This window comes from the organism of the source record quoted next, unplaced genomic scaffold (genome assembly GCF_019419815.1).
Source record: "Pyrus x bretschneideri cultivar Hongxiangsu unplaced genomic scaffold, Pyrus_bretschneideri_v1 Contig52, whole genome shotgun sequence".
NCBI classification, from domain to species: Eukaryota; Viridiplantae; Streptophyta; class Magnoliopsida; order Rosales; family Rosaceae; genus Pyrus; species Pyrus x bretschneideri.
In genome coordinates, this window is record NW_025999790.1 from 574,843 (window position 1) to 599,651 (window position 24,809).

At 37.4% G+C, this 24,809-nt stretch overlaps 4 protein-coding genes across 7 annotated transcripts; 3 read left to right on the plus strand and 1 right to left on the minus strand.

Moving 5' to 3' along the window:
- The first annotated feature begins 1,926 nt into the window (after positions 1-1,926).
- LOC103954893 lies at positions 1,927-4,863 on the plus strand. Its single transcript, XM_009366750.3, has 7 exons — positions 1,927-2,273; positions 2,540-2,713; positions 2,840-2,932; positions 3,048-3,116; positions 3,595-3,801; positions 4,347-4,472; positions 4,586-4,863. Exons 1-7 carry the CDS (start codon positions 2,043-2,045, stop codon positions 4,733-4,735), a joined length of 1,050 nt encoding a protein of 349 aa, XP_009365025.2. The 5' UTR covers positions 1,927-2,042; the 3' UTR covers positions 4,736-4,863.
- Positions 4,864-6,187: 1,324 nt separating this feature from the next.
- On the minus strand, positions 6,188-9,045 carry LOC103954892 (UPF0235 protein At5g63440). Of its 2 annotated transcripts, XM_048570373.1 has the most exons (8): positions 8,916-9,045; positions 8,570-8,775; positions 8,222-8,336; positions 7,830-7,983; positions 7,447-7,543; positions 7,085-7,173; positions 6,922-6,990; positions 6,188-6,474 (listed from the first exon to the last, which is right to left on the minus strand). In XM_048570373.1, exons 2-8 carry the CDS (start codon positions 8,682-8,684, stop codon positions 6,415-6,417), a joined length of 699 nt encoding a protein of 232 aa, XP_048426330.1. In that variant the 5' UTR covers positions 8,685-8,775; positions 8,916-9,045; the 3' UTR covers positions 6,188-6,414. The 2 variants fall into 2 exon arrangements, with proteins under 2 accessions (XP_048426330.1, XP_048426331.1); XM_048570374.1 differs by lacking the exon at positions 8,916-9,045 and having other exon boundaries at positions 8,222-8,333; positions 8,575-8,635.
- LOC103954891 (elongation factor 1-delta 2) lies at positions 9,008-10,936 on the plus strand. 3 transcript variants are annotated; one of them, XM_009366747.3, is made up of 6 exons: positions 9,008-9,147; positions 9,462-9,687; positions 9,801-9,894; positions 10,068-10,305; positions 10,444-10,605; positions 10,731-10,936. In XM_009366747.3, coding segments are annotated over exons 2-6 (699 nt in total). In that variant the 5' UTR covers positions 9,008-9,147; positions 9,462-9,484; the 3' UTR covers positions 10,733-10,936. The 3 variants fall into 3 exon arrangements, with proteins under 3 accessions (XP_009365022.2, XP_048426328.1, XP_048426327.1); XM_048570371.1 differs by having other exon boundaries at positions 10,773-10,936; XM_048570370.1 differs by lacking the exon at positions 10,731-10,936 and having other exon boundaries at positions 10,444-10,613.
- A 2,053-nt stretch (positions 10,937-12,989) lies between these two features.
- LOC103954890 (probable inactive ATP-dependent zinc metalloprotease FTSHI 4, chloroplastic) lies at positions 12,990-23,515 on the plus strand. The gene is made up of 18 exons (XM_048570322.1): positions 12,990-13,425; positions 14,922-15,177; positions 15,794-16,166; positions 16,895-17,153; positions 17,858-17,989; positions 19,101-19,175; positions 19,242-19,367; positions 19,456-19,565; positions 19,649-19,731; positions 19,873-20,009; positions 20,098-20,209; positions 21,040-21,203; positions 21,300-21,405; positions 21,544-21,620; positions 22,098-22,241; positions 22,329-22,473; positions 22,989-23,129; positions 23,273-23,515. The coding sequence occupies exons 1-16, from the start codon at positions 13,171-13,173 to the stop codon at positions 22,470-22,472; spliced, it is 2,553 nt and encodes an 850-aa protein (XP_048426279.1). The 5' UTR covers positions 12,990-13,170; the 3' UTR covers position 22,473; positions 22,989-23,129; positions 23,273-23,515.
- Positions 23,516-24,809: the final 1,294 nt, after the last annotated feature.

The following is a 24,809-nucleotide window of genomic DNA, read 5'->3' on the forward strand; positions in this document are numbered from 1 at the left end:
TGTTCGCATTTTTTTGTCCGAGGGCAATTTGCTATATTATTTTCTGGTGAAGTTTCCAACTCAAAAGTAGATGTGGCTTTATAATAGTGGAGGTGTATATTATACTTTTATTATGCTACTAATTTGAGTGAAAACTTACACTTTTGAGAAAGATGGATCCTTTTCCAGATTTATCTTTATGAGCATATATAAGGCTCTTTTTACCAATCATCTATTCGATTTAAATGGTTAATGTGGGGTATAAATTAATCACATTTAATGGAAAAATGATATGCTGACTTTTAGCTCAATATAATGATTTTACTCCTAACATCGATGTCATATCACACCATAACTCATAAGCTAGCATATGCTTACCATATAGGTTATGGGCCTGTAGCCTACACATATATCAAGTGTCATTTGGGTCATGATATCCACTTTTGCCAATGTGCCTTCCACGACATAAGGAGGGGAGGGTCGACTCTTAAAGAGTGTTCTGTCATGTCTCGTGCTACGACGCCACTACCTGCTAGAGCCCTCTCAATAACTTCATGTAGTTGTCGGCAGAGCTAGTTTGCATCATACTAGCACAACATAGCCGGTCTGCCTAGTACATCATGGGACCTCCCCACCTATAAAAGCTTTTATCCCATTCCTCTATCCAATTTAAATAGGTAACGTGGAGATATAAATTAATCACATCTAATTAAAGAACGACATGTAGATTTTTAATTCAATATGACAGTTTTACCCTGATAATGTGAGCATACCTCACCAAAAACTCAAAGGGTCCGACATCTGCCTACCCTATAGGTCTTGAGCCTTCAATCCACACACATATCAAGGTGTCTTTTAAGCCCATAATATTGACTCATGTCACCATGCCTTTCCTGGTCCTAAATACATGCTTCTAAAATTGATCATACTTTTATTTCTATTGTCCATGATGTGCTCTCATATTTTAAAAACATCTTATTACACCAATAAATAAATAGGAAAAAAACTACTAATTTAGAGCCAAAGAGAAGAATGAGTTAAACACATAAATGAAGAACGGATGAAATTTTTCTTCAAAGGTGGAGAGTGATTTTAACAGCCCTTAATGAAAGTGTAGCAAGTTGCATGTTCCTTTTTAGTTCTTACAAAATTCAAAAGGAGGTTAACTAAAATAAATCATAAGAATTTAGCTCGGGTAAGCATTTGTCGAGATTTAATTCAAGGTTGAGAAGAAGAGAGAGGAGAGAGAGGGAGAGAGAGGAGAGAAAGAAGAACGACTTCTATTAGATGAGTTTGGATTGAAGTAGGTTGGAAAAAAAAAAACACTAAATATTGCTTTACTGAACTTCTTGGAGGGATCAAAGTAGGTCGACTCAACTCTCGTTTATGTCCCTATGAAGGAGAAGAGGCATCCAAAGAAATATAGAGGTTGCTTGAAAATATTTTTAAAATGATTGAAAGTGTTTTTGGTGAAAATGTTTTTAGAATCAATCCTTAATACAAATACAAGTAAATCCTGAAAAATCACCGTGTTTCCTGAAAAAAAAAATAAAAAAACAAACAAACAAACACATAACTGATGCTTATTGCAGAATACGTTGGGCTATAGTGTCTTGGGACATAGTGTTGGACGTAAAATGTTGGGCTATCTTCTATATGGACCTCGAACCAGCCCAATCATTCTATTGGGTTGGGCTTGTTGACCCAAGGAATTCCCAGTTTCGCAGCAAACCGTTGGTACGATCCACTTCACTAATTCAGATTGCCACGTCCACGTGTCAGAATAATACAGAACAAAGAAAGGAAGGCGAATCAAAAAACATTATTACTGTAACATAACAAAAACAATTAGTGTTACACACGAAAAAACAAAAACAGTTTGTGTTACACACGACACGCATCTCTCCGCTGACTCAAACGTTTGACGCTTAAATTGCAAACATTGGAAAAAATAAAAACAGAAACAAAATTAAATAGAAAAATCTCCCGCCATCCCCAAACATTTATAAGCCCTCAAAAATCAAGAATCTCGTATCAAATTTTTTGGATTTGGGATCGAGAAGATGGAGCTGACGGTGGTAGATCTGGGCGCGTACTTGGAATCGGAGGAGGCCGGAGTGAAGGAGTTGTGCGTCGAGGTTAGTCGGAGTCTGAGAGAAACGGGAGCTCTGTTGGTAAAGGATCCCAGATGTACGGCGGAGGACAACGATCGCTTCCTTGATATGATGGAGAGGTACTTCGACAGTCCGCCGGAGTTCAAGCGACTCCAGGAGAGGCCCCAATTGCATTACCAGGTGGGGTTCTGAACTGTTTGTTTCCCAAGAAAATGTCGCCCACAAATGAAAAAATTTGAAAATTTGAATTTTGAAACCCAATTCGGTGATTGCTGATTGGGGGCTCATCTGGGTACCCTTTTGATTTTTATTTCATCCATTTTTTTATCACCTGTATTTAATAGAAACTGTGTAAAATTGGGTCATTTGTGGTGTGAATTGAAATTGCCAAATCCGGTTGTTGTTGCTCAAAACTTGGAAAGTGAGATGGGGATAACACATTACAGGTTGGTGTGACACCGGAAGGCGTGGAAGTCCCCAGAAGCCTTGTTGATGAAGAAATGCAGGAGAAATTGAAAGAAATGCCCAAAGAGTCCCAGCCAACCATCCCCAAAGGGGCAGATCGCAAATGGCGATACATGTGGAGAGTGGGTCCTCGACCCTTGAAAACCCGCTTTCAGGTCTCTTCTTTCTTTGCTTTTCTGATTTTGACTTTGCACAAACACTGTTTAAAAGTCAATGCTTATTGTTCTACTTGCCATGATCAAGATGAAGAAGATGATAGTGATGCTATTCTTGTTTTCTAGGAGCTTAATGCAGAGCCTGTCGTACCCGAGGAGTTTCCTGAATGGAAAGATACCATGGATTCATGGGGTTACAAGATGATTTCGGCAATAGAGGTGAGCCACTGATTTGTGTTTTCAGATTGTTCAAGCTGCGTGCTTGTTTTGCAAATCATCCAATATCATCAAAATATTCATCATGTAAATGTTTACCTTCTTTCTTTCTTTCCAGGCTGTTGCTGAAATGGCTGCCATTGGATTTGGCTTGCCAAAGGATGCATTCACTTCTCTTATGAAGCAGGTGACCAATGACTGTCAATCGAAACTTGCATTCACGTCTATATTCATATATTCATATGTATATACATGTCTATATGCCTTTCAATTCCATGTGAGGTTCTAAATCGAGTATCCATCACTTTTCTTATCTTTAACCACCCTGCCACATATGTGTTCCCAATTCAAGTTGCATTCTATTGAATACCTTCTGCTTTGCTCCATAATGCCACTACACTTCTTAGTTTTGTTTTGTTTCTCCTACTTGTAAGGATGAATTTGGACTGGTCATATTCTTCAATCACTTTATAACTTTATTAAATACATTGCCTTGTGGTCATTTATAGAGCAATAACGTGCATTTTGTCTACATGCTGCATTTTCGACAATCACCAACTTGTGGATTGAGTCGTGTCATGAACTAGACTCTCTTCCTTTGCATTTGCCGATTCCTGGATAAGTTTATGCGTTTTATGCTAAGTGCCTGTTGTTTCGGAACCCAGGGACCGCACCTTCTAGCTCCAACAGGAAGTGACCTTCGGCGTTACGGCCAAGAGGGTACTGTGTTTGCAGGATATCATTATGACCTCAACTTTCTAACTATTCACGGCAGAAGTAGATTCCCAGGTCTGAATATTTGGCTTAAAAATGGGCAAAAAGTTGAGGTGAAGGTTCCTGTAGGATGTCTTCTCATTCAGACCGGGAAGCAGGTAACTGTTGTGCTTAGTAATAAAGTAATAATCGAATAGTTTTCAGAGCTAGTTGCCAACGGACTACAGTGACTGTCACTAGAAAACAATTTGAATTTTGGAATACAGTTACGCCAATGGAAAATACATTTTACACATTCTAAGTTTCCTAACTTTTGAAAGACATATTTAAACTTTAATTTAACTACTGGAACAATATCATGTTCGATATCTATCTAATCATACTTCAAATTGGCAGGGAGATGGGAATTGGTGTTTCTTTTTCATCAATGAACTTTTGATATATTATCATGTATGTAGATGTTTAAGTAGCAACAAAGAAAAAGGTTATGCAGGTCTTATGTTTGAAAGATAAAACGGTGCTAAAAATTAAATTTGGTGTGCTAATTGTACCAAAGAAAAAAAAGTAGGTTTGTCAATTATGTGTGCTAAAAATTAAGTTCTCCTTGATGCGTATAGCTGTTTTAGGTTGGTTTCCTTCGGCATGTGTTGCATTTTAAATCTTTATGCTAGTTGTATTCCATTCACACAATTTTTCAATGCAGATAGAATGGCTGACTGCAGGAGATTGCATAGCTGGAATGCATGAAGTTATCGTAACAAACAGGACGATTGATGCAATCAAACTAGCAACGGAGCAAAATCGCTTACTATGGAGAGTATCTTCAACAGTGAGTGAAGCCAGTCATATTGTTGTCATTATACCATCTCGTTCTCTTTGGTTTTATATAAATAAATATCCAAATGCACTGTATGCTTAGTTGTGACATTTCTTGCCATGTAGTTGTTTGCGCACATAGCATCTGATGCTGTGTTGAAGCCCTTAGGTCACTTTGCAGAATCCCCGCTTGCGAGCAAATACCCGCCCATTCATGCAGGAGAGTTTGTTGAACAGGAGCTTGCAGTAATCAATCTCAAAGGAAACAAAGCTTAAGTTTGACAACTTGTTACATGTTGAAATCATAACGTATTATAACGATCAGAACAACATTGTGAAAAGGCGTTTGTGGTTGATCTGAATTGTAATAAAGAAGGTCGGGTACGGCCAATTGTGTCGTGTCATTATTTATCTCTTTATCATGTACTGACATTCTTTTGCTCCTCCAGCAATTATAGTTTATCATTTCTTTGCATTCTTGAATATCTAGTTTTGGTTTCTTACTTGTTTTGAACTGTTTCGATTTGCACCATGCGTTTGAAAGGTGCAGGACGTTTTCTGAGTGATTTTCGTAGTCGATAGGATGAAGAAACTGATTAGGGATAAGCTGGAAAATTATAAATAAATTATAGAAAATACAAAGGGTCATGAAATTTGAGTTGAACAACTACAACAACTAGCACACTGTATTTTTTACTAGTTTTTTGTATACCGATGAGCAACAGAGCTGGAAATAATGGCATCATATGTGTGACCTTTGAGTAGGAAGGACATGCATGATAGCATGAGACCCTCGTCATCCCCTATAAATCCGAATTCAAGACACCTTCTCCCTAACACTACCAAAGCATAATTAACGGTTAATCTTAGTTCTAACTTTCAATTAAGACAAGGTTTACTAGCAGGAAAATTATGGCTCTTCCAATTTTGGTGTTTGTGTTAGTGATGACAGGCTTGGTGGATCAAGGGCAGGGAACTACTTGTACAAGCACTTTCTTCTCGGCACTAGTTCAGCTAATACCCTGCAGAGTAGCAGTTGTTCCTTTCAGCCCCATTCCGCCGAGTGAGACTTGCTGCAATGCCCTCAAAGCTCTTGGCCAGCCTTGCCTCTGTGTGCTCGTCAATGGCCCTCCGATCTCTGGAATTGATCGCAACATGGCCATGCAGCTCCCGGAGAAGTGCGCTGCCAACTTCGAACCATGTACCTTCTAGCTCCTCTCACACACTGCTTAAAACTGAGGAGCATATTTCCTTTTGGTGGTTTTATATTTTATGCGTCGATTTTAACTTTAATCTAGGATTTGTACTCGTTGTAGTTTGATTTCCGATGTAACAGATTGTTAGTTTGTTTTAATAATCAAGTATTATTAAACTTTAATACATTCCTAATCACTTGTTGTAATGTTTGGCTTTGAGGGTTTGTTTGGTGACACAAACACTGTATATGTTGTAAATTCTGCAACGTGCATCATTCTCGTAAGCAAGAAACATGTGCCAAAGCTCACAGTTACTCCATCCACATGCCTAAGCCTACTTGTCTTAAACAATAATTGACACTAATCTTGTTTGAATTTCGGGCAGCATTTGCGTGATTGACTACCATGAGGAATCGCATTTCGTAAACCCTTCCCTACTAGCGCAAAAATTGACACTAATCTTGTTTATCACATTGCTAACATCTTTCACAGAGGTGAGAGTAGAGAGAGTGGATTCTAACGGAAACAGAAATGGTGCATATAATCAACCAACCCTTTATCAATATAAAGTGCAAGAGTACAGATGAGTTATATGGAGCTATCGCCTAAAAGACTCGGGATTGTACAATTGAAGATTCATATTGCATCACAACTAACACAAGAATAATTTGTACCGCTGATGTCCAGGGTAAGCTGTAAACATACACGTCGACTGATGTTATTCATTAGAGTTGACATTTGAAATTGCACTGTAAAGACTCAAGGTTGCACAGCCTCCAGAAGTTTCTCATATACTTGCCTAGCAGATAAATCCTCTACCTGAAACAATCACCAAATGATAAGGAAGAAAGCTAGCAAGATAAGTTAGATTAGTACATATGAAGTTTCTTAGTTAAATTGGCATGTCACATGTCCTTAAGCAACTATAACTCATAGGTAATTTAGGGGTCATCCTCATACGTTGCTTTTATATTCATGCTACCGTTACTTGTGATTGCTATTATTTTATAAACAGTACCGTTACTTTGATATGCTGTCCTATCCTAAGTTTTTCAGAGTAGATGTATCATGTATTTGTGCATCCAGAAACTAAATCAGTGAATAGAGTCTGACACCGAAGTTAATGTATACAATCTTGGAAAACTTCTTTTGACAAAACCGATATCGATCTCTCAGGGACATTTGAAACAGATTATGATCATCAAGAAGCCACCCAATGAATGAGTGAGAGAGAGAAAGAGAGATAGTAAAACTCGTTTAACTCACCACAAGGAGTTTTGATTTGTTATTCCACCCTCTCTGAAGAGTCATCTGGCTTAGTCTCAGACCCAACACCTATGCAAAAAAGCAATTGAGTTAAGGCTTAAATTAACACTTGTTCCAAAAGATTGGGATCCTAAAAATTTAACAAAGAAAAGCAGAATTATACTTTGGCCATGAATTCCAAGAGCTCGTTGTTTGCTTCTCCCCGAGCAGCAGGTGCAGCTACAGTGACTCTTACATCATCAGCATTCACTCCTGGCATAAGAGAAAGAAGTGTGTAAATTATCAGCGATCTAAAATTCCAGCCGACAATTAACTTTTGGCAAGTTTTACATATTAAAACTGCCAACTACAGGTGTTGTGGGATGCATACAGACCTCACATGGACTTGTACTTGTCATACAAGAAATCCAAAAATCCAATTCCAGTACATGCAGGAAATTCTGACTTATGATAGTAATCTGACCTAACAAGCAAGCATTGCATGCTGAATAAGATGACAGAAAGCCATTTAATATTTTCTCTTACTTGTGATTGCTGAGCGTTGTGCACGATCTTCCACTTCTATAGCCACTTGAACGAGTCCCCCTTCTAGGTTTGATATACAAGGTGGCACAGGAGCATCCTACACACATCACATTACCCAATTAGTAAATATGGATGAAGTGATTATATATGGATGTTCATAAAAAGAAAACATGACAACATTGCAAAAGGGAATTGCTATGCTCATGTAGAAACAAATTGCTTAGTTGCTGGCCCAAAATCTATGTTTACAATCCAAAAGATGCATTACAAGGAGGATATAGTGAGACATATACAGCCCTTTATTTATAGAAAATAATCCTTTTCCAGAATCGGGGTACCACACAAGATGTTGGTAAAAAGCCTTCTGTAAATTTTCTTCATACCTGTGGGTTGGTTTCAGCAGCAACTGTGCTTAGAGCACCATCAACAACATAAATGAAAGAAGCACCTTCCAAGTCTTCTTCAGAGCGATAGAGAACAAAGAGTCCACAACCCACACAGTTCATTCGAAATTGCTTCTCCAATTTCCCTTCCCCCCTGAATAATTATATCAACCAAGATTTCAAGGCATCAACAATGTTGCAAAGTCATAACAATTGTACTCGAAAAACTAATCACAAAATCAAGCTTTGCTTAAAAAAGGTGTAGTTGCAAAATACTTTCCCAAATACGAAATAAACTACAAGAAACCGAGGGCCGGTGATCAGCTGGTGTTAAACATACATACATCAGTGACAACACCCAATTGTTAACTTAGACTAAAGAAATTAAGCACCTTTTCAACAAAACCTTTCCAGCCTCAGCAATGTTGAGCCTTGCAAGATGCTTGCTCTTGTCCAACACATAAGCCTTGTCCGTCTTCCTCTTCGGCATTTTCTGCAATTGGGTATCTTACACAACACACACTTCAGTATAGTTTGTAGCCCCCAAAATATTATTCAAGAAACCATCTTTTCAGAAACAGCGATTATACCCAATACAAAATTACGATTTAAATTAGCATTAACCAAATTTTCCTTTCAAGCTTATAAATTTCTAGTCATACAACTAATCCAAGTAAAACCAATATATATATATATATATATCTATGTATGTATCTAAGGAGAGAGGGGAGAGAGAGAACCAGTTATGAGGAGATGGGATCCACAGTGCTTGCAGTAATAGACGAAGAGATCAGAGTCAGGTCCATCCGGAGCTGCGTCCTCGCTCGAGTACGTGTGTGTTGTTCTCTTCGGCATTCCTTTCTTCTCCCTCTGTACTCTCTCCCCTCTTCTTCTCCTTCCTACCGGCCACTGGAAATTGGGAATTGCTCGAGGTCGACGCAGGTGGGTTAGGAGGGATTTTTCGGTGTACCCGGCACACCAAAAAAATTTGGTGCACCCTCACTTTTTGTACACCAAAAAAATTTTAATGAGTGAGGGTACACCAAAAAAATTTGATGTACCGGTACACCTAAAAATTTTCCGTGGGTTAGGCCATAAGCGAGCAAAGGACTTCAAACGACGGCGTATCTTGTGTCGTCTTCTGTCGTACCAATATTATTTAAACTTGTTGGGCCGTACCATTGTTTGTTTCGGACCGGCCCATTTAAACGATTCCGCATGTAGCCAGGAAATCCAATTGCTTATAAAATCGTTAGAACCCTAAAAATATCCACCTCACTCTCTCTCGCTCAGGCTCTGCAGCTCTCTCGCTCTTCAGGTAATCTCACATCCATTGCTAAAGATCCTTACTTTTTATCTAATCAGAGTGTTTTTGGATATACAATTCATGAATCTGTGTGGTAATTTCGTTTTCACAGTCAATTGAAATCGTTTTCTAGTTTTTCTTTCAGTCCTAGAACTAAATTGATTAGGAATTTTCAGTAAAACCCTAGAAAGATTTTTAATTTTCTAGTAATTGATATTTGGCACTGATAGTTATGTTTGAATTTTACGTAAATAATGTATATTTTTTTGTGGTAATCATCTAGGGTTGAAAGACTTTTTTTTTTTCTTTTTTTGTATGGGTGGCAGGAAAAATCACCGGAGACCTAGCAATGGCAGTCACAGTCTTTGACGTCAACTCGGCCTCCGGCCTGAAGAAACTCGATGACTACTTGCTTGCTCGCAGTTACATCACTGGATATCAGGCTTCCAAGGATGATATCACTGTGTATGCAGCTCTTTCAAAGGCTCCTTCTTCCGAATTTGTGAATGTGTCTAGGTGGTACAACCACATTGCTGCTCTTCTTAGGATTTCGTAAGTTCGTAAAACTTTTGATGGATTTGTTTTTTTGTTTGTTACTAGTTCTAATGGGTTTCTTTGATTTGTGAACACTGTTTTGAATTATTTGATTATATTCATTGTTGTAGTGGTGTAACCGGAGAAGGATCTGGTGTCACTATTGAGGGATCTGCTCCTGCCACCGGGGAAGCAATTGCTACACCGCCTGTAGCTGATACAAAGGCAAGTATTTTTCTTCCCTATTTACTGAGTGCGAATTTGGATGTCTTCGTTTTAATTTTCCATGTATTTAAGGATAATTGAAATTTGCGAAGTTGGACTGTGTTGCTTTATCAGTTTGAAAAACTTGCATAAGATTGTTATACTGATGTAGTACAACATGATATGATTTTCAGGCCTCGGCTGCTGAGGATGACGATGATGACGATGTTGATCTCTTTGGGGAAGAGACTGAAGAGGAGAAAAAGGCTGCGGAAGAACGTGCAGCTTCTATCAAGGCATCAACAAAGAAGAAAGAGTCTGGCAAGTCGTCGGTTCTGTTGGATGTGAAGCCATGGGATGATGAAACTGACATGAAAAAGCTAGAGGAGGCTGTAAGAAGTGTCCACTTGGAAGGCTTGCATTGGGGAGCATGTAAGTTCTTCCTTCATCCAAGGTTTATTTGTTGTTAAAGAGGACATATTATTGTGTTATTAGTGTGGAAGCTAATGTATTGTTCTGCAAATTTTAGTCTTGATGCTAATTCGGTATTATTATTTTCTTAATGTGCAGCCAAACTTGTAGCTGTTGGGTACGGGATTAAGAAGTTGCAAATAATGATGACAATTGTTGATGACCTGGTCTCTGTTGACACTCTCATTGAGGAACATCTTACTGTCGAACCAATTAATGAGTATGTTCAGAGTTGTGACATTGTAGCCTTCAACAAAATATGTAAGTGATCATTTCATGGCTTTAAGTTAGGGTAATTATCTTACAAGATGGGGTTTGTGCATTGTCCTGGAGTATAAATGTGTCCTTATGGTGTTAATTTATGCTTGCCCTTGTTTTGATTGCAGGATTTGGAGCTTGCAGAGATGTATGGTGATAGAGGATGCTAGGATTGGAGCTTGCACACGCGTATCTTGTTTCTTAGTGGCATGATATGAGAGCTTATATTATCTTTGGTTTTGATGTATTTTAGCATTCCCTTGATGGATAATTTCTAAAGCCGTTTGCTTGTTTGGTATGATATCCGTTAATGTAAAAAACATAAGTTCAGTTTTGTTATGGTTGTTATGGTGGTGTTTGGTAGTTTGTTTTTGCTTGCCTTCGATTTTGATATCTTTAGTCTTTACTTCTTAATAGAAGCTTGGCAATCCTTTTGATCTTTCTCAAAGGACTTGGTACAAGGCCTTTTAATAAGAATAAATTGATTGCATGTGAGAGAACTTGTGTTTGGTTGCCAAGAAAACGTCTTCAGAGAAATTATAATTCAAATATAAGCTAATTAAGTAATCGATTCAATCGTTGAAAAAAAATAAGATACTATTTATATTTAATTTTAAATTAAAAAATCAAATTATTTTTGATTGCACGATGCACGATGAATGATTAAAATGTGAGGATTTTAAAATTTGGATCCAAATCCAAATACTATTAGACTTAGTGGATCTAGTTCTTTTAATTTATATTTTTGTACAAGCAATGTCACAAGGGGATAGCAAACCGTGGGATGTAACGTTTTGGATCAGAGTATGATACGGATGTGCCGTAACCATCCCATAATCACAAATTAATTATCTGCGTATTTTCTATAGCTGTATTAGTTAAATTAATTATTGGTTATTTTCTATACCTGAGCACAACTGACCCTCGGCCATCATCACACAATTCACACCAAGCTAAGAAGCCAACTGTTTTATTTGGGTTTGCTACAACTTTACGGGGCCGTTTGTTTGCCCTCACTAAGTTGGACTGGACTGGACTGGACTAGCTATTAGTCCAATGCTGTGTTTGTTCCATGCTGGGACTAACATTAATGAGACTAAAGGGGACTAGCATGGACAAAACCCTTCACTAAGAGGTCTTAGCGAGACCCCCCAATAACCATGGGACTAGCTAAGACTATTCTCTCTTTCTCATCCTTGTCATGCTTAACGACCACTCCCGACAAACTCCTCATCATCTCCGGTCACCTAGATCAATCATTAACTTTCCGACTCTCTTTTAGATCCATTTCACAACCAACTTTCATATAAAATATACCAAATTGAAGCTGGGAGTGACAAGATTACGATTTTACCTGAATCGAGGCCAAAATATGGTCGAATGTGGCCGGAAAATGGCCTAGAAGTCTCGGCCTGTTTGGGCTTCTTCAAATCCATGACAGATTCGAGCATTCAAAACTAAGATCTCGGTCTAGGGATGGTGATGAATTTTTTGGTGGTGCTAACTTCATCTAATTTAACGAGGGTTGGCCGGAAAACACATTGGGAAACCTGCAACTCGTCGAGAAAATTGGAGCCGTGAGGTTCCATTCGAACAATGCATTGCTAGAGAGGCAGGGAGGACAGAGAAATAGAGATTGGAATCAATAAGGAGTTTGACCAGGAATGAGAAAGAGACATGAATTGAGAGGTCTAAGAGGAAAAAAAAAAGGGAGAGGGTGAGACGATGAGAGAAGAGGAAAAGAGTGGGACGGAAATGGTAGGAAAAGATGAAGAAAAAGATAAGATCATAATAAAATATTAATAATTTATATATTAAATAATATAATATTAGAATTTGTTATTATCCAGCTTCTTAGTCCAATATTGCACCAAACGCTTCACTAAGTTAGTCCAATTTAGTCTAGTCTAAGCCAGTCCAGCTTAGTCCTTGAAGCTAATCCAGTCCGAGATAGTCCGGCGCAACAAACGCCCCCTACATGTTAAGTTTGGCCCCAGAGCAGGTAACATGCAAGGTCCATGACGTATTAAGTTTGGTAAAAAAAAAGTAAAATATAAAGAAAAAAAAATAATTCCGCATAGTTAGAGATGAAATAAAAATTAGCTAAAGTAGTCTTAAAATATTAATTTTTAGATAGCTAAAAGCATTATGGTGGTGGCTGAAGTGATTAGAATTGATTTCCTTCAAAATCAAACAGAAAGACGAAGTACTTTTAAAATAATTAAATTACTTTTAGAAAATATTTTTAAATTTCGAAAGCATTTTTATGCTCTTCTAAAAATACATAATTGAAAAAAAAAAATTTACTTATGCTTTTATTAAAAATGTTTCCAAAACATTTTCACCGAAAAATACTTTTGACGATTTTAAAAAATATTCCAAACGATACTTACAAATCTTCAAACGGGAAATAGAACATTCCAAAAACCCCTTCTCGTCTTCCCCCTTATCCCCTCCCACCTGACTTCCATTTCTCACTAACAGAAACACTCTCGGTGCCTTTGTCTTATGCACTTACGGTGCGCTGTGATGTACGAAAAACCCTGATTTCGCCTGAAAATCACAGAGATGGCTTCCCCCGCGGCTCAAATCAACGTCCTGGGCAGTTCGCGTGGTTCTTCAATCAAGACCCCCGATTTCACAACCCCCAAGACTTTGTTTTTAGGTCAGAGACTGGGCCAAACGACGCCGTCCAATGGCTTTATCTTTATTAGCCGAAGATTCGACGGCGTTAGAAGAGTCGGGCCGCTTCGTATAGTCAACGAGAAAGTTGAAGTTGTCGATTTGGGGACAACGAACAACTCGGCCGTTGCGGCTTTTGAGGTATGTTTTTGTTTTTATTGCGATTTTTGTATCTGGGGTTTGTTTGCTTATTTGTCTTTTGGTGATGGTTTTTTGAATCCATTTAGGTGTTGGCAAATTGTGAGAGTAGAAATTAAGGTGAATAATGAAGAAAGTAATTCTCTTTTGTTGTTTTAATCATAGAAAAACAGGATTTCATGTTATTTGTTGGTATTCAGTTGTGGTTATACAATTGGTTTTGGTTATGTGTGTGTTTGAATCTGTATTTAGACTGTTTGAGGGCCGGGGAAATGAAGGAAAAGGATAAATCTTAATGGTAAACTTAACTTTATGCCGCTTTAGTTGGAGTGAAGAACTTGCATTGAATGAAGGTAGGGAGTAGGACTAGGCTAGAAAGGTGGCCCAAAATTGCGTCAATGGTAATTGTCACAATGGGGTTGTAAGTTTGATTATCGGTGACACGGAAATCTCTGGCTTAGGATTATAGGTGGCAAAACCTCTTGCTTATGATAACTTGGTATTAATGGGTAATAGCCCCTTTAAGCTCTAAATAAATGGTTATTCATTTCCATCAATTTGAGTTTGTAGAATCCCAACTCTGTTTATGTGTTGTTCTCACATTGTGATATGGAGGCTAGCTATCACAGTTGCCAATCTTATGGTGTTCCCACAGTTCCCTTAAAACAATAGGTTTATAGTCAAAACAAATTATATGCTTTGGTTGTGTTATTCTTAATCTCATATTACCACTAATTTAGGTTTTGAGAAAGCTTGTGGAGGATGCTTCGGTGCATAGATAAGCTCATCTCAATGGAACACACACACACACACACACACACACACACATATATATTTTGAGGGCGTTGAGATTTCTATTGAAACTAGGGTTACGTTTCTTTTTATTGGTATTTGGGTGTGATGCTGGATTTGAATCCTTGTTTCTGTTTCAAAGTTGTTTGGTATTCTTAACTACAGCTGCCAACTTTATATTTTTTTTATGTATATCACTAGCGTTTGTGTACCCGACCGCTTCTATGATATTGTTTTCATCCATTGTTGGTCTATTCATTTACTGTACTATTTATTATCTGTTTGCAGGTTGTTATAAATTGGCATTTTATATTTAAGTAGGAACAAATCTTAAAAAATAGTGAAACTGGGGCGTATGAAGAGATTTGAAATTCTATAAGAAGACTTGGGCTTAGTTATTAGTTAATACCCTTTTTTGTTAACTCTAGTGATTTACTCACTCTTCAACTACAACACGGGTCATTTGGGAAATACAAAAACTGAGTGACCATGCTGAATAGGATGTTGGCTTTCTGTAGTAGTGTAGAGAGGTTTTTGTTTAAATAGTTTTAGTTATGTCTTGCAATCCTATGTAAACCTCCTTGTATTTCTATCTTATGCATTATATTGTTCTCCTCCTTTCTTTCTCTAAATTGTCTTTATAAGGAGAACTAATTCAATGTCAGTAATTTGGATTCTTTCACTTACTAGTTCCCCTTACTTTATAGAAACTGAAGGATGCTGAGAAAAAGAGGATAAATGACTTGGAAGAACTTGAGAACAAGGCAAATTTGCAGTTAGAGAGACAGCTTGTCATGGCTTCATACTGGAGCAGGGCCTTGTTGACTATGCGCGGAAAGTTAAGGGGAACAGAGTGGGATCCTGAGAACTCACACAGGATTGATTTTAGTGACTTTTGGAGACTCCTTAACTCAAATAAAGTCCAGTATATGGAGTACTCAAACTATGGTCAAACAATATCAGGTAGAAATTTGTTCTCCTAATTTAAACTGTCTTCCAGGTTATTGGTACTTTCCATTTGGTGCTATTTTTCAAGTTAGGCCTTGTTCTTGTTTCTTTTTGTTTTCCATGCTTTAAACATATTTTCTTGTCATGCTTTTAGTCAATCCAATTGTTGCTTTAAAAAATTCTGCTGGATATACTGCCCTTCCATTAAAGCTTGAGTTCGTTTGCTATTCGGCATTTGTAATACTACCAGGTTTTATCGAGCACATCTTTGTGGGCTTTCAGATTCTTTAGATTTTAAGCAATGGTCCTTTCATGCTATTTATCCCGATTGGTATGTAATTGTAAATTAGTTTTGTTCTTTTGTTTTTCTTTCAATGGCTTCTGTTTTGTTGCTTCATTATTTAGCTGAATTTCAGGGTACACCTACTTCCTTTTGTTGTATATTCTTTATCGTTTTAATAAAAGATTTTGTTTCTTATGAGATCAGGCGTAACCTCTGAAACATATTTACCGCTGGGTTCTTCGTCTCTCTCTCATGATAGTTGCACATGCCAAGACATTGACAACACTTTACATGTGTCATCTTTATTTCTTTAAATCCTTCTGTTGAATAATGGAAAATTTTCTGCAGTGATTCTACCTTACTACAAAGATGAGAAAATGGAAGAAGCGAAAGGAAATTCTAAGGAGGTTATTTTTCGGCGTCATGTGGTTGACCGAATGCCAATAGATAGCTGGAATGATGTTTGGCAGAAGTTGCATCAGCAAATAGTGAATGTTGAGGTTCTGAATGTGGATACTGTACCCGCAGAAGTATATTCTACTGTGGCAACTGCAGTCGTATGGTCTATGCGGCTTGCATTGTCCATTGTATTGTATCTCTGGATTGACAACTTGACAAGACCCATTTATGCAAAATTAATACCATCTGATTTAGGAAGTCCTAGCAAGAAAACCAGGCAGCCACTCAAGCGCCGTGCGCTTGGATCATTAGGCAAGAGCCGGTATGTGCAGAGTGACTTGTTGGATACTTCATTTTGCTTTGAGTTTGCTTGTGTATAGCTGGCAAGATCACCCTTTTTTAGGCTTACTTTTAAAAAACTGTTATGGACTTAAACTTAGTAAGTTTGAGTTGTGTTGATGTACCCTGTCAATTTTACAAAGTATATTATGCATTAAGAGTTAAAAATGTTATTTCTGAAACGGACAAGCAATGGTTTTGGAGTACCTTGCAAGATGAGTATTTGCAATCAAGCACCCTCCAAGCTGAACTATGTGCTGGCCCATTGAAGCTTAAAGTTTTTCAGACGGTTTTGTAGTTTTATGCTATTATTTGCAGGTAACTTAATACTTAGAAACTGGTAGGTCACTTATTGTTCTGGGTATTGCCAATCATTTTCAGACTTGGTTATTGATTTATAATATTTGTTGTAGTTAGGTTTTTGTGCTTTTGTTTATCCTTCATAGGAGCTTATGTGATTCTATCGTTGGACTTAGTGGATTGCTTTGTTTTGATGAGAAGAGTTAGTAGGCTGTTTGTCTTACTGATGTTTGCATTTTGATGCGGGAAAGCAATGTGACAAAATTTGTTCTGTTAGATAGTTCAACTTTTCAGAATTTTATGTCTGCAGAATTATAAGATGAGAGCATGCAATCATGTATTTAAATGGAGTACCAAGTTTTGCTAACAAGCACCTTATGTGGTCTCTAATTATACTTGTTTTTCCTCCAGGGCAAAATTTATATCAGCAGAAGAATCTACTGGTGTTACCTTTGATGATTTTGCCGGCCAGGAATATATAAAGCGGGAACTGCAGGAGATAGTAAGAATTTTAAAGAACGATGAAGAGTTCCAAGATAAAGGCATCTATTGCCCAAAAGGCGTACTCCTTCATGGACCTCCTGGAACTGGAAAAACTCTGCTGGCTAAAGCTATTGCTGGCGAAGCAGGACTGCCTTTCTTTGCAGCAAACGGCACTGATTTTGTAGAGGTCTGAGCTGATGAAGTCATGGTTGTGAGTTTGAAAGGAGTGAATGCCTTCGTAAATTAAAACTTTTAAAGATCAAATACCATGTTTAAAATCCATGTAGATATCTTTAGCAAGTACCTGGAACAGTTAGTAGAGTTCTTTCAGAATTCCTACCTCCGCTAGCCTCTTTTTTTTATTTTTTTTATTTTATTTTATATAGATGATTTACTATATTGTAATGTCTTATGATAGACATAGAATTGGTTATTGTCTGTATTAATTTCTAGCTTTTTAGCTAAAATAGTCCATGAGATTGGCATAACTCCTCACTTTGGTCCCCGAAATTTCAAATCGATAGAAGTGGTCTCTAATTTTGTCCACAGTCAATCATTGTGGTTCTTCCGTAAAAAAATCTCGGATAAATAAGGACAAAATGATAAAAATACTCTCAATTTAATAAGCAATGGGCCAAAACTATTTGACAAAAATTGAGATGTTTTTATCATTTTGGTTATTATTTAAAGGAGATTTTTCACAGAAAGACCAAAATGATTGACAGTGGACAAACTCAAGAACCGCTTCTATCGATTTTAAATCTCAAGGACCAAAGTGAGGAGTTATGCCAATCTCAAGGACGATTTTGGCTAAAAAGCCTAATTTCTTCCATACAGAACAATCAATACTGTATTGCTTCATCCAAATGATCTTATTTAAATTTTCTCCAGATGTTTGTAGGTGTTGCAGCATCACGTGTGAAGGATCTATTTGCTAGTTCCAGAAACTTCGCACCCTCCATTATATTTATTGATGAGATAGATGCCATTGGTAGCAAACGTGGTGGACCTGATATTGGTGGGGTAAGTTAATAGACTCTCTCTCTCATTATTCTTATGTTCCTCTATTTCCTACACCTTCATGAAGAAAAGAAGGGTAGAGGCAAAATATTGAATTGATGGTTGGCTCTTGCTTTGTTTCTAACTTTTATTTGTGCGGTCCTGCTGCATTAGGCTTTGCAAATGCTTGTGTTGGGCTGTATGTTCATTCATGTTTTGTTCTCATTACATTTGCATTTCTCATTTTATACAGATAATAATGCATATTGTATACATGATGACATTGATTCACTGATAACTCTACGGACTGGACATTTAAATTCCCTTTCAAAGTTCTCTGTCTCCAGCCTTTAGGAATCTCTCCTTTTCTTTAATTTTATTTGATTGGGGAGCTGATGTAAGGTAGTTTTTAGAGTTTTTTTATCTTATGATGTTAGAAGTGTAGTATGATATTCTTTTGTTTTCAGTGAAAGTTGCACCGATCTTGGGATGTACCTCTCGTTCACTTTGCCTTGTACTGTGTTTTTTTATATTTTCAAATAATTTTTTTTTCTAAAAAGGTACTCTAAAATTGCTACAGGTATAATAGAGATTTATGTACTATGTGTCTAATTATGTGAGCAGTGCAAAACTTGTGAAGAACTAAAGCTATCATTTCTATTTGAATAATATATTTTGTTGCTTATACGGATATGAATCGACATGCAAAACTTATACGGATATGAATCGACATGCAAAACATGGTGTGAGAAAATATGGAGTGTACTGATTATAAAAGGATTGGTATTCTTTTAATTGTAGCAGTTCTCGGAGAAAAGTTTCCTTACCCATTTGAATGAATTTCAGTAAACAAGCATTGCCCTTCCTATTTTGCTAAAGTTTCATGGATGACACATTTTGAAGTTGCAGTTGCTGATATGATTATCCAAGAGTGTGCAATGGTTTTACTGAAATGAATCTGCATTTGGTGCCAACTAAATAGGCACATGCACTTCCAAATAGGCACATATACATATTTATCTATAGGAAGTTGAGGAATTAGTTAACTGGTGCCTTTTTGTCTTAAGATTGTATAGTTGGTTTCATTATTATAATTCACATCAGTAATTTTAGTCTCTTCAATTGTCTTCTGAAGGGTGGTGCAGAAAGGGAACAAGGTCTGCTTCAGATACTGACAGAAATGGATGGATTTAAAGTTTCTACTTCACAGGTATGCATTTTCTTCTTCAATTGAAAAGGAGATTTTGTATGTTGGCTGCTGATTTTCCCTTTTCAGGTGTTAGTCATAGGTGCAACAAATAGACTGGATATCCTTGATCCTGCTCTATTGAGAAAGGGCCGCTTTGACAAGATTATTAGAGTTGGTTTGCCGTCAAAGGATGGTAGACTAGCTATACTGAAGGTAATTTTGTCATTGCTTCTAGCATACGAAACTCTGGCTTCTGAATTTTTACTAATCCTTGCATAACATCTACTTTTTGTGCCAATAGGTGCACGCTAGAAATAAATTTTTCCGTTCTGAAGAGGAGAAGGAGGTTCTCCTTAATGAAATTGCTGAGCTTACTGAGGATTTTACCGGTGCAGAGTTGCAGAACATACTGTAATTTATTGCCTAATCGGTATCTAAAAGTTTCAATTCAATAGTGACAGAGTGATGCTTATGTTTTTCCAATCACCTGACAGGAATGAAGCTGGAATTTTGACTGCAAGGAAGGACTTAGATTACATTGGACGGGAAGAGCTTCTAGAGGCTTTGAAACGGGTTAGTGGACCTTTTCCCCATCCAGCTCTTTCTTGCTGGGCGAGAATATGCTTCCCTGCGTCCCTGCTCCACGAACAACTTAGCTTCACGAATTACATAGACTGGCTTACTGCCTAACATGTTCTTTTTGTTTATCATTTTGCAGCAAAAGGCACGTTTGAAACAGGTCAGGAAGATAGTTCTGAAATTCCAGAGGAACTGAAACTTAGATTGGCATATCGAGAAGCAGCTGTTGCTGTCCTTGCGTGCTACTTTCCCGATCCATACCGACCTTTCGCTGAGGCTAGTAGTTCGACTTTGTTTCAATTGGTGTGACATGTATTTTCCTGTGTAGAAGCATGCTAATTTCATTGCATTATATCTTCTTCAGACAGATATAAAATCCATTCGTAGTCAGCCAAATATGCGCTACACTGAAATACCGGGCAAGGTCTTCTCAAGAAAATCAGATTTTGTAAACTCTATAGTGCGTGCATGTGCTCGTAAGTCCTAGAGATTTATCTTGTTAGCAAGTTCACTTTTGGTTGCAAGTTCAGATTTCAACACAATGAAAACATGTAACTCAATGAATGTTCCTAACACCTGGATATGCATGGTGGTCTCTAAGTTGCACTTATCATCATAATATCAAGATTATGATGCGGCAGCTATAGCTTGGGTTAGAAGTCTACCTTATTTGGAATCCCATGATTTAAAGAGAAATGTGCTCCTTAATCTGAGGAGAGAGAAATGGGATACTAGTGGCTCCAACCATGCTCACTAGTTTAGGGAGTCCCTAACTAGAGAGCATGGTTGGAGTTGAAATGTTCTAAATTCTTTCTAAATTTGGACTCAGGAGTTCATTTAGGGAACCAATGGGAGATGACCTACTTAACACAATTTGTTGTAAACAGATCAAATTGGATTGGATGAAAATGTTTGTTTAATGCCTGGTGCCATCATATTTCTTCTCTCTGTTCTTCTTTATTATTCTCCATCCCTCGGCCTTCTCTCAAATTACTGCAATCGTAACAATCTTTGATACTTTACTCATATTTCTTCAAATTTTTATAAAAAATATTCAAACTACTTGCTGCTAAGATTTTAGGACTGTGGTTAGGGGAAGTGACAAGTTATTGATATAAAATCAAACTAGTGCCTACAGTTGAATTTAAGGGACCCTATGTCTTCTGGTTGTATAAACCTGATTATTAAGCACCTAGTTGAATTTCTTCTGCATCTATTTGTTTATTTTTTTTGTTTTCTTGGTAAATCTAATCCTAGACATGCAGAAAAGAAGTGTTATGGCTTACTGATTTGCTCCAATTTGTAGCTAGAGTTATTGAGGAGGAGATGTTTGGGGTTGACAACTTGTGTTGGATCTCTGCAAAGGCCACATTGGAGGCTTCAAGGCTTGCAGAATTTCTGATTCTGCAGACAGGAATGACAGCATATGGGAAAGCATACTACCGAAATCAAAATGATCTTGTGCCAAATGTATGCCTACTCAATCTGAGTTACATTTATCATTTTCAGAAAAAGAAAAAAACTTTGAGGATGCAAATAGTATCAGTAATTTGTGAATTTAAATAGCTTGCAGCCAAGCTTGAAGCACTTCGAGATGAATATATGCGTTATGCTGAGGACAAGTGTTTATCTGTACTAAGGGAGTATCATTCAACTGTAGAGACAATTACAGGTTATTAATCTTTTTTGGTTACGTTCTGTTTTGTGTGAGAGTTTGAGCTTCTATGTACATAATATGAGATTGGTAGTATCACTCTAGTCAAACTCTAATTATACTATTTGGTTGGCTGAAAGCTTTCATGTCGTGCAGATATTTTACTTGACCATGGAGAGATTAAAGCTGAAGAAATTTGGGACATATATAAACGGTCTCCTCAAGTACCACAGGTAATTGTTGAACTTTTTTATGGATAGTGATTGTTTTGAACTGCTGTGTTTGGATGTACTTCTTCTGATAGAATAAATGTTTAATTTCTACTGAGATAATTCTGGAACTAAATAGTTTGAATTAGAGTGAGGCATTTGTAAGCTTTTTTTTTTTTTTATCTCATAGGTGCTATCCATGTCTGTCTCATTCATCGGTAGTTTATATTTTATTCTAATGCAGCTGACAAATTAACCACTAAATGCTATCATTTAGTGATCTAGATTAAATGCGAGTTAACCCTTACGTGATTTTTTGAACACTCCTTGCCGACCCAAGATATATACAAATTGTTCTCAATCTAATTTATGTAAATGTTTGATCCATATGCCAACATTTATTCAACTCTTCTAGGCTTGGAATCTACAAGGGTGAGAAAGTTTACATGTTAGTCCATATGATACGAGTATTTGAAGCATTTGTTCTCGCTCATTTATCAGCCTGAAGTGAACCCGGTTGATGAATATGGTGCCCTAATTTATGCGGGGAGGTGGGGAATTCATGGGATTACACTTCCTGGAAGAGTTACATTTGCACCTGGGAATGCTGGATTTTCAACCTTTGGTGCACCCCGCCCTATGGAGGTATCTGAAGATTTATGCTTACTGGGGTTTTTGCCTGGCAACATTTTGTTGTCATGCTAGTTGACTGTTGTTTGATTCTTTTTGCAGACCCAAAGGGTCAATGATGAAACTTGGAAGCTAATAGATAGCATATGGGATAAAAGGGTTGAAGAAATTAAAGCTGAAGCTTCGGCCGAGGTTGAAGAAGACGAAGAGAAGCCACAACTTTTAATGGCCAGCCATTTCTTCTGAAGTATGTATCTTTCTTGTGGTTGAAATGCTTTATCTTTTAATTAAGTTTACGTTTTCTGACTGTAGCCCCTTACACTTATCTGGCCTGGAATAATGAGGGCATCAAGCTTGATTTTACGTTAAGATAAAAGGCGAATTGACTTTGCTCTTTGTTTTTTGTGGTTGTATGAAACGAGAAAATTTTTGCCAGCATTAGCTTTTGGAAGTGTAACTTGCTGTCTTTCCACGATTTCACTCCCGCCAACATTTAAAATGTACCAGTTTCACTTCAGCCCTTGTGCCTGATGTTAACTACGCAATAGTAACATGTTCTAAAATTTGTGCTTTTACCATAAACCCTTAGTTGCGATTTTCCGTGAGTCCCATGCACTTTAGACAGAGGGTTTATGGGTTTGGGTTAGTCTGCTCCAATTTATCTCTGTTTCTTCTTCTTTTTTAGTGAATCCTTGAGTTCATTTCAGTCATATAAGGTTAAGATTTCTGTAAAATTGATACTTGGTATTCGTTTCTTAGCAGGCATGTTTTTGTATAAAGACGGTTTAGAGGATGAATCAAGATTTATCCCCAAGGATATAGGCTAGTGTTGGTGGCAGCATTGCCAGGCGAATTTTGATGAGGTGACTCTTCTCTGCTACTCCGATTAAAACTCTAGAACAGGTGATCGATGATTCCTGTTCAAACATCATTAATTTGTTGATGATATGAGTGTTGGGTTAACGATGAAACGAGAAATATAATGCTCTAACAAAGAAAAGTGATTATGCAAAGCAAAAATTTATGTGTTCAGTTTGCTACTGCAGCCTGCAGGCCAATTTTTACTTCTCCTCTATATAAGAGGCGATCATTTATTCAATGTGATGCTGTTAGGAGGATAGGTTTTCCAAATATAGCATGAAAGGAACCTCAGGACTCATCTTTTTATATGACGAGAATCAAAGAACTTCATCATTGCTTTAAATAAGTAAAGATTGTGACAAGAGCTTTAATTCAGCACTATTCACGTTAATATTAAAACTTAAAGATAATGAATGTTGTTATGATAAGGGCAACAATGTCGTGCCATTCACACGCACACATATATAGATATAGAAAGGTTGAGAGTGTTAACATGCACCATTCGTTTTATAATATATTAGTATAAAATGAAAGATCAACTTACTATCCTTCCTTTCTTTGGCCCGACGACATGTGAGACCGTCTCTCTTATTCTTCGGCTCTGTGGCCTCTGGTGCAAAAGGTAGGTGAATTATTCACATCACCGACAAACCACCCCCCTCCCTTTTTTTACATCTCATTGACCATCCACCAAACCTGTGTTCTTGGGGGAAAATGCTAGGAGACTCTCTTAAAGTAAGATCTTTATAAATATTTCGTCACATCATATGAGGTTGCGGAGAGTTTATGAAGAGAGTTTCCTTAATATTTCTCATGTCCAATTGTGTCTCTTTCTTTCTTTTTTGCTTTCTAGGAGACTCTTTCAAATGTGAGATCTTTATAGACTTTCCGCCACATCATATGAGGTTGTGGAAAGTGCATGAAGAGTTTCATTTTGAGAGAGTTTCCTTAGTATTTCTCATGGCCGATTGTGTCTCTTTCTTTCTTTTTTGTTTCTAAGAGACTCTCAAAAGTGGGATCTTTATAGACTTTCCGCCACATCATATGAGATTGCGAAGAGTTCATGAAGAGACTCAATTTTGAGAGAATTTTTTTGGTATTTCTCATGTCCGATTGTATCTCTTTCTTTCTTTTTCGCTTTTGCCCATGGTGCAACTAAAAGCGCACCGCCCCAAAACTCTAGTCTTTTCCTATGCACCAGCAGGGTCACAGCTCCTCCCATTGATTCTTGGATCTTCTATATAACCTTCATCTTTCCTTCCTTCCTGCTACTCGACGACATGATGCACCAGGTCACGCGGGGCGAGCCGATCACATTCTTGCACGCGATGGAGAGCAGGTTGCTTTCTAGTGACACGAGAGTTTTTGTCGTGTTGATAATGTGTTGTGAAATTGACGATATGAGTACAGCATAATATAAAGTAAATATGACACAATATTTACGAGGTTCAGTAAATATGTCTATGTTGTCGGACAGCAATAGTAATTTTTTTCATTATCTAAAATCATATGAGTACAAAGGTAACTCTTACTATTTATATCTCCTCTCTAGCCTTAGTATAGCTCACTGATATCTCTCTTTCTTCTTCTTCTTCTTCTTCTTCTTCTTCTTTTGCAACTTACATATTTGTCAATTGGCCTCCCCAACTTGTATAGAGCTGCCAACTTTTCCCTGAACTTTCCTAATTAGCTTATTATCCCCTTAAATTTTAATTTTAGCCG